General features: G+C 46.5%; 1 protein-coding gene across 3 annotated transcripts; it reads left to right on the top strand.

Moving 5' to 3' along the window:
* The first annotated feature begins 891 nt into the window (after window positions 1-891).
* Window positions 892-8444, top strand: TMEM158 (transmembrane protein 158). Of its 3 annotated transcripts, none has more exons than XM_013950713.2 (2): window positions 892-2029; window positions 7582-8444. In XM_013950713.2, the coding sequence occupies exon 1, from the start codon at window positions 1010-1012 to the stop codon at window positions 1895-1897; it is 888 nt and encodes a 295-aa protein (XP_013806167.2). In that variant the 5' UTR covers window positions 892-1009; the 3' UTR covers window positions 1898-2029; window positions 7582-8444. The 3 variants fall into 3 exon arrangements, 1 of the variants encoding a protein (XP_013806167.2); XR_010883452.1 differs by lacking the exon at window positions 892-2029 and adding an exon at window positions 2129-3465; XR_010883451.1 differs by lacking the exon at window positions 892-2029 and adding an exon at window positions 2129-3465 and having other exon boundaries at window positions 7388-8444.
* Window positions 8445-9406: the final 962 nt, after the last annotated feature.

Raw genomic sequence — 9406 nt, 5'->3', positions numbered from 1 at the left:
TGACCATGGGTATGTATCATTCCCAAGAGCTTGCCTCAGTCCAGGCCAGGCTGCAGACCCCTGCCTGCAGCAGCTCCTGGGACTGAGCCCACTCTTCCAGAGCACACACGGGCAGGGCCCTGCCACCGCACAGTGCCCGGCACTGCAAAACCCCTTCCTTCGGTGTGTCTTTCTCCCCTGCCCTGTGCCTTTATTTTTCCCCCTATGAAGTCGAAAAGAAATTGTGAGAAGTCGATTCCTAGATGATCTTCCCTTCTGCTCCCCCCCCCCACCCCCCAACCCGAGGAGGCTGCGGGAAAGCGCTCCCCGCCGCCAGCCTGCTGCCTCACGAGGCAGCGAAAGGCAACTTGCGCGGCAGCTGCCGCCGCGCCGGCCGCCCCACCGCGGCCCTCTCGGCCAAGAGAGGCGCGAAGGCGCCTCCCCCCGCCCCCCCGGGGCTGCCCGCCGCGGCGCTGCCAGCCTGAGGCGCCCGCCCCCGCCGCCCCCCGCGACGGGGCGCCCTCGGGCACCCACCGCCCCGGCAGCCCTCGGCCCTGCGGCGGGGACAGCGGCGGGGCCTCGGCTCCCCCTGCGGGCGAGGCGGGAGGAGCCGGCGCAGCGGGGGAGAGCGGTCCCGGCCCGAGCGGCTGGGGCCGCCGCTGTCCGCGGCGTCTCGGGGCGAGGAGCCGCCGCCCGCCGAGGCAGGGCAGCTGCCCCGCCGCGGGGAGAGGGCTCCGGGCTGCTCACCGCGCAGCGGCAGGGCTCCTCCCGCCGGGGGAGCGGCCGGGCCGGGGGCGGAGGAGGCGGGGAGGGGGAGCCGCTGCCGTCACCGAGGCTCCCGGCTCTCTCGCCTCGCCGCCGCGGCAGCCCCAGCCCCGCTCCCACCCCCTCGCCTGCCCCCACCCTCCTTCCCTTTCTCTCGCTCTCTCGGCGAGAGCAGTGTGCTGCTTCTTCCCAGATGGCAGCCGGCAGCGCCATGCAGCCTCCCCTTCCTCCTCCTCTCCCTCCTCTCCGGCTCTAAGTCAATGCCATGCTGCCGCTGCTCCTCCCGGCACTGCTGGCCGCCTGCCTGCCACCCTGCCAGGGCTGGAGCCCCGCGGCGGCTGCCAGCGGGCAGGAGGAGCAGGAGCAAGAGCTCTTCTTGCCCCCCGTCAACTCCTCCTCCAGCTCCTTGGCCAGCCTCGAGATGGACCTCGAAGGGGCAACAAGCAAGGAGGAAGGCGGCACCACCAGCCCGGGCACGCCGGCTGCCCCTAGCCAAGAGCCTTCCCCCTCCGCTCCCACCTCCTCCGGGCAGCAGCAGCAGCGGCCCCAGCCGCAGGCCGCCGAGGACCCGCACTGCAATATCAGCGTGCAGCGGCAGATGCTGAGCTCGCTGCTGGTGCGCTGGAGCCGCCCGCTGGGCATCCAGTGCGACCTCCTGCTCTTCTCCACCAACAGCCACGGGCGGGCCTTCTTCTCCGCTGCCTTCCACCGCGTGGGGCCGCCGCTGCTCATCGAGCACCTGGGGCTGGCGGCCGGCGGCGCCCAGCAGGACTTGCGCCTCTGCGTGGGCTGCAGCTGGGTACGGGGCCGGCGGGTCGGGCGCCTCCGGGGCGCCGCGCCCCAGGCCGCCGCCGCCGCCTCCTCCTCGCTCACCTACCCGCCGGCGGCGGAGCCCGGCCAGTACTGGCTGCAAGGGGAGCCGCTGAATTTCTGCTGCCTGGATTTCAGCCTGGAGGAGCTGAAGGGCGAGCCGGGCTGGCGGATGAACCGCAAGCCCATCGAGTCCACCCTGGTGGCGTGTTTCATGACTCTGGTTATCATTGTGTGGAGCGTGGCCGCCCTCATCTGGCCGGTGCCCATCATCGCCGGCTTCCTGCCCAACGGCATGGAGCAGCGCAGGAGCACCCCCGCCGCCGCCGCCGCCGCCAAGTAGCCCGCCGCGGCTTCTACTGGGGACCCTCTTCTTCGTCGTGTGGTGTGAAGGGACGCGGGCGGCCGCCGCCCGCCAGACTGGACTCTGTAGCGCTGCCCGTGCCGTGTTTTTCTTGTTTAAAGCGTGTCAAAGGTGTGCCGCGGGGCGCTGCCCGCCCGCGCGGGCGGCCGTTGGGCGCGCGCGGGCGGCCGTTGGGCGCGCGCGGACGGCAGGGAGGGCGCCCCCCCCCCCCCGGCCCGAGGGGCGCAGCGCCGCGGCGGCCCCGGCCCCAACAGCCGGAAACGACCAGATCCTGTGTGCTCCTTTTATATCTTTATTACCCGTTTTAAATGAACGTTTTAGTAAAAAAGACAAAAGCCCCAAAAAATCAACGCAGGAAGACCCCCCCCCCCGGGTCAATCGCATTGGTTGTAGTCAGAGTAGCTTTTTGTATATGAATACAGTTTGAACTTTTTTTTTTTTTTATTTACGAAAGGAGAAGTCTTTTTTGGCAGGATTAAGAACTGAAACAGTACATATATTGTTATTGCTGAAGTTGAACTTTAATGAACATTTTACACTGTATTTACCAGCTGAGATAGTGTGTATTTATTATTGTAGCTCTGCGTTTTTTGGCTTTTAATACAGAGGTTTTCTTTCTGGAGCCACCTTAGCCTTTTGTGGGTCTGTTTCCGCCAGGGTGGAGTGAAGGGTTTAGCCAACTTCCCTGCCTGCAAACCGGCCGTGAAGCCTGTCTTCCCCCACAAGACCATGTTCCCTGGGTCGTTCGTGGAAATGGGCATGCCAAACCCTCTCTGAACGGTGTTTGTCGTTTCCTTGCTGTACGTTTAGGTGTAACACGAAATGCCACCGACATCGGGGCGGGATGGGATGGAGAACCGGTCCGTGCTGGCGATGCTCCGAGGGGATTTAGTTAGCACAGCTCTGCCAGCTGTGGCTCTCGCGTCTGTGTGAGGTTGGGTGGTTGCAGACCTGGGAGTATCAGGCCCGCTCTTGGAGATACCTTAAAAGTAGTGTGGTAGCGAGTCCCTGACTTACACAAAAGCATGTTCCTCAAAACCAACTCAGATGCAATATACTTGTTGAAGGCTTAGTGATATTGTGCCTCTCTTCATCTACCAGTCTGCAGGGTTGTTCATGGAAAGGCTTTGGCGTGGCAAGAAGGGAGGAATTGCAGGTCCGGAACTAGATCAAGCTGCCACTTTGCAAGTGTGCAAGAAACAAAAATTTGCAAGATTTCTACTTTCTTGTTTGAACAGACAGTTGCATTGTCTGAAATACCATTTGTTGTATACTTCCAACTCTTTAGCCTTATAAAAAGCTGTATCACTTGCCTTAGACATGATTAGTCCAGCTGAAGTTACTAAAACCAAAATGTGAGCTGAGTGAGAAAGATTTGCAAGAAGAATGCTCATTCCTTTCTTAATATCAATGTATTTAATATGTTAGGAACACATGAACTCTCTTCGGGGCTTATTTGATGTATTTGTAATGTTGTTTTCTTCCCTACATTTGATGGAAATGAGTGGATGAAAAGTCTGGAAGGATTAAATTCCATTAGGAATTAGGTAGGTCAAGTTTTTTTTTCTTTTTTTGTTTTTAATTCGGGACAAAATAAAACAAATGCATGCTGTATGTGTGTGCTATCTGGAAGAAAGCCAAATAATGCAGGGAGAAACAGACTAGCAGCAGAAATAAACCAGGATTTTAAAATCGTACATCTTACTGAACTATCTCTACAGCCACTGAATCTCCCATTGACCTTAGTGGCCGTGTCACTTGAATAAACATTGCAGTAGTTTTGTTTTTAGAAAATAGAGGAGCCAGTCACCCTGAGAAATGTTCATTTGACCTATTGATCTGAAGGGCATGTTCCCCTGTATAGTTAATGTATGGAGTCCTGCTTTGCTTTCCTTGATGTGAGAAACGTATTGTCATTTCTGCCTTGTAAGAATTCTTTTGTGCAGAAGTGAGACATGTTCGAAAGCAATTATTTGCTTGATGTGCCCTGTGTGACAGATAAGCCTCTTCACACTGAAAGGCAAGGCTACCGAGAGAACATAAAGCTAATGTTAACACCCTCCCCAAAGATAAATGTTCTGCATATGAAATAAAGAGCCTGTGGAAGAGCACCTATGCCAGGAAAGCATTTCTTGTTAACAAGATATTTTAGGCAGAGAGCTAGCAACTTTTTTGGAAATTTTGCTGGCTTTGTAATGTATGGTACAGAGTACTTGCTTTGATCTAGCAAGCCTGTGCCTAGGCTTAAATTTAAGCTTAAAGCTTACAATTGGATTCTTTTTCTTGCTTACGCTAGTTTTACCAGTGACGTGCCACTGATTTCTCCTGAATTGTATCAAAACAAGCAAGAGACTTAAGTTACTATCTGAAACAAGCAAATTCAGTTACTAAAGAGCTTTCATTTGCACTTCTTACTGACTCCTGCCCAAAACACTAAAGCTGGTACAAAATGGTTCACGGATGTGTCTTCTAATGTCTACCAACATTGGCTTGAATACAAATGTCATGAATAGGCACTGCCACGTATGCAGTATTTTGCTGCTTCACTTAAAAAGTGTGATAGAAGAGAGGGATTTGCTTACAGGTTTTCTATAAAAAGGCTTGTAAGTAGAGCAACTATTAAAAATCTGTTAAAATGTAGAATACTTAAAAAAACAGGGATGGCATAAAAAAACCCAAAGGGGCAAGCCAGCTCCGGAATACAAAAAACAGAAATGTGCTCAGGGAGTACAAGTCTCGGAGACAAAGTGCAAAGAGCACTTCCTAGATAGGGAAGATGTTTCCTTAGATTTCAGTGATCATTAGGGGTGAGCATGTTCCCTTCATAGTGAGAGGACAGCTCGCATTTCTGCCCCTTGAGGAGGACTTTAAGGCACAGTGCAGGGCGCAGAGATTACCCCAAGTACAAGGTTTAGCCTCGAGCCTCCCAGTCTAACGACCTATCTCCCTGAACCCTGGGGCTTTGGTGAGATGGCAGCAGGGTTTGTCCTGTAAAGAATACAGTTGCAAAGTTTGGCAGACTCATGTATTCTGGATTTTCTAATCATGCTTGGCCTGAGTTAATGGTGAAGTAACTGCCAGCTTTCACAGGCTGGAGTGGTCGTGGTGGAAATGCTTTATACTGACCATGAGCTTTCCTCAGTCCCTCCTGCATCTGCTCTTAACATCAGAAACTCTGCTCCCATTGCTCTAGGTGCTACGATAACTCTTACTAACCAATAATTTTTAGTAACAAAAAGCGGTATCCTTTCATGCACAACTTCTACCAGTGTCAGTGGGAATTTCTCTGAATTAAACTCAGGAGAGTCAAGCCCAGAGCCATGCAAAATGATACATCTCTGCACCAGCTAGTTTTAGACTCCAAGTTCAAACACTAAAGTGTCTGTTTATTTTCTCTTTCACTAGCAGTGAAATTTTGTTGTTTCCTTACTGGGGGTGATTCTAAGCCAATTCTGTTCATTTGGATTTATTTTTAAAACCAGTTGTTAGCAGGGGCAGCATGAGAGGAGATTGATCATCCATATACAATCCTTCATATATTCAGGGAGGGCATATATATAAATATATATATATGCATGAGGACTTGTGTATAACAGAAAGTTAAAAGCGTTAACTTTCTGGGTGATAAATAATACTGGTTTTCCTTTGCTAACTATTTTTTTAATTGTGTTTCCCGGTAAGTTATCCTGACTTTATTTATGTACATGTGTTTGTTGGAAAGCTAGGGATACTTAAAAACAGAAGTATTTTTTCCATTTTCTTTTTATATACTTCAGCTGTATTACAGATTCTTTTTCATTCCAAGAACCAAAAATTTTCTCCAGAGAACCAAAAATTCTCTCCAGCATTAGAAGGTACTAGGCTGGTATGCTGGTGTTAGACTGATACATTTTTTGTTCCATACTCAGACCTCAGAATTGGATCTCTCTCACATATTTGCTTAGTTGTGCTTTATAGATTTATAAGAAGCAAAAGTATACAGATGAGTACACTGTCTTTAAAAGCTGTTTTAGCATAGATGATTATACTGTCTTTAAAGGTAGTTTGAGCATGAATACAGTTTTGCTGTTCCTTGGTGCCATACTGATTCCCATAATAAAAATATACAGCACAACAATAATTGTACACTCTGCAAGTATACTAAAGTTCAATAGGTTATCAGTAATCGAGAGCAGATTTTTGTATGTCAAGAGGTACACGGATATGCGGGGCAAAACTGCCCTACTCAGATAAACGTGTGAGTTCTTTTTTTTTCAGGGCTCAGTTCATCAGTGCTTTCCATGATTAATATGTACAACAGTACTCTCAGTGCAGTAAATATTACTCAGTATGAGTAAGGGCTACTGAACAAGGCCCTAAAAAAAAATTCAATGCCTTACTTGGGTGAGGAAGTATTACTCAGTGTGACCACAGCGTGCTGAATAAAACTGTCTCTAGGGCTAACGTTATATGATGCCAGGAGCTAAACAAAAGCCCAGTGAAATCAAATAGTTAAGTTAATGGACGTTTTGTATGACTAAAGATCACAGAATCTATTTCCAAGATATATATCCAGATATAATAGTAGCTAGTGCATTGTTGTTCCTCTCTGTTTTTTATACACATAGGTTATAAATCCAAAGCCAGCATTTCTCAGTCCAGTGCTGGGACTTGCTAGTTTGGAAATCAGCTTCTTTCTGAAGCTAGTTTGAAAGTGCCAGTTATTTTTCATTTAATTTTATTGAATAAATTAATTTTTCAACATAGTTCAGGGAAAGGTATTGATTTTCCATGAAAAGTTTTTAATGATTCTGGGAAAATGTTAATAAAAATTCAAAATATTCAGATTTCAAAAGAGAAAAACAAATATTTTGGTTAAATTTTAAAAGCATATTTTAAAACAAAAGAAAGTTTTTCATTTTTCCTTCAAAAATAGAACATTTTAACCAAGATTGAAACTATACTTGAGAGTTTTACTCTTGAAAAAGTGATTTTGTGGGAAAAAAAGTCAGCATGTTTTTTGACTAATTCCTGCTGTTTTTTGTGTGATGTGTAGCAATATTTTAATTATTGAGTTCTTTTCCATGATTTAGGATCAATAACAATTTGTGACTGGTAAGGAACTACATTTCTTGCCCTTCCTTCATAATAATGTTGATTAAGTAAGTTGTTCAAAACAATTGCAAATAAGAAATAAAAAGAAATATAGTTTATCCAATTTGTTCTCTTTCTGTTCTATTATGTCAAGGGAGAAGTCTGTTGTAAAATCTGGGATATTAGAGATGTTTACTAGAAATATCTGGATTGTGTTTAATTAGAGTTGTGGCCAAATCAAATCTCACAATCCAGACCTTTATAAAGTGGATTCATAACTGTGTGTAGCCGTTTGATCATCTCTATAGCAATCAGAGGAGGCTCTGCACCTGAATGTTGGCAAAGGCAGGATCTAAAACATAATCTCTTATTTTAGCTTTCTTGTTATCTCAACAGGTTACTGATGTCAGAGCAAAACTGGAAGATCCAACTATCCTACTGGACTCTGTGTGGTTCTCTGTATTTGACATGTACTTAGCTTTCGTAGAAAAAGATCTGATTAAGGAAACAGGAATTCTAGATTAACATTGTTCTGAGGAAATGAAGTCATTGGGAGTGTGAAGCTGATTTATGTTTTTGTTCACTGTTAGGTGAGATTTGCTAGAAGCACTGGGACCTTACCTTGTTGGTGTCATTCGGGGTGTTGCTAAGCAACATGAAGTGGTTAAAATGAAGATACAGAAGAAGAACATTGAAGAATAAAAGCAACAGAGAAATAGAAAAAGCATAAAAGAAAGAGAGTAAATGTGCCATCACATTCTACAAATAAGTTGAGAAATATCAGCTATGTAAAAAAACAGTGATGAAGAGAGAAAAAGAGAGCTGACATGAGATGAATTAAGAACTTGATTCCATACTTCAGGCAAAATTTTCAGTGTGTTGCCTGAATAACTGACTGTGATTTTGGCCCCCAAAATGGCAGAAGTGGTGGAGAAAGAAAATAAGAGCTTGGAAAGAAATGGGAGGACTGAGAAAAATTAGGAATGGGGCCACCATACCCTAAGTAAAAAGAGAAAAGAAATCACTCTACATATTGCTGGAAAACAATCAAGAAAATGGCAAGGCACTCTTTTGTATATACTATCCAATCTAATTTTGCTTCAGACATTCTGTGAGGTTGTAAAGAAAACATGCTAAAAGTTGTCCTTATTGAATGTATATGTTTCTTCCATTGAATCTGCTTTGATCCATGTCAAATATACATGTTTCTCATTGTCCAGCACAATAATGTTTATCAGAATTGTATTAATTAAGCCAAAAAGTAGTAATGATGAAATAATGCTGGTGTGAGTGTATTTCCCAGTCTGGACCACTGCTGTTGACAAGATTACATGCTGGTATTCTGTTTACAGCATACTGATATATATTGCTAATATTTTCTCATTCATATAATTTAAAGGCTACTTACTTAATCTTCCTTTCTTGTTCCTGTCTTCATTGTCTGCTAAGTTTCACTCCACTTTTTCTTTTGTCATTGAAAATTTGTCATTCTTAAGATTTGCTTCCCCTTATAGTCTCCATCTTCCCTTCTCTCTAAAATGTTTTTATCTTTCTTGACATTTTCTTGCTTCATGTTTCTCACCTCTCTTTCCCAGAAATACATCTTTTATTGCCAAGCTATAAAGAAATTGTTCTATCTGTTTCCTCTGCTTTTTCACTCTCCTTCCCACACATTCAAACTGTAACTCTCATGTCTTTGGCCTTTGACACCTTCAAGCCAAAGACCAACAGGAAAGCTTGTGTTCATGGCAAAATCCAAGTGAGAAATTGTCTCTCCTCTCTCACCAGCTAGTGGGACTCCTTCTACACTTCTATCCCAGACACTCATCCGGGGCCCCAAGTTATTGTGTCTTCTGGTAAATGACAAGTGGACCCATTTGAAGAGTTTCCTTCTACCTGAATTCCTCAAGGTCTTGTCTCTATATAGGCCTCCACTCATGTGCCTGCCCCAAACCCTTTCTGGTGAAGTGTGGGAGCCCTGACACACCGCATTTCCCACACAGCCTTATTGCAGCGACGTGGTGCGTCTCGCTGCCTCTCTGCTCTACCCAAGGTAGTTGTCTCACACCTCAGGGAAGCTCGGCACAGCCAGGGAAGCAGGCTTCTCACTTAGGAAGGGAGCAGCTGGTCAAGTTACACTCTGTGTATCCAGCTAACTGCAGGGTCAAAAGCACTTCTTTTCAATTATAACTCAAATTCTGCAGAAATCAAAGGCCTTTGCCTGGAAGATGGCACATACAGGAATTGTACAAGCAGAGTGGCCCATGTGATTTTTCAGGTAGCATTCTGGCTTCATTAGTAAGTGACTCAATGGTCAGGACAACTCACTGCAGCTCTAGTTTTATAAGATAATAAACACATACAGTTCATGCTGGAGCCTGTGAGTGCTTAAGCCTTCTGAAAACAACATGTCTG

The sequence above is a fragment of the Apteryx mantelli genome, chromosome 2 (assembly GCF_036417845.1).
Source record: "Apteryx mantelli isolate bAptMan1 chromosome 2, bAptMan1.hap1, whole genome shotgun sequence".
In the NCBI taxonomy this organism is placed as follows: domain Eukaryota; kingdom Metazoa; phylum Chordata; class Aves; order Apterygiformes; family Apterygidae; genus Apteryx; species Apteryx mantelli.
The sequence above is the reverse complement of the archived record's forward strand: the minus strand, read 5'-3'. Positions and strand labels throughout refer to the sequence as shown.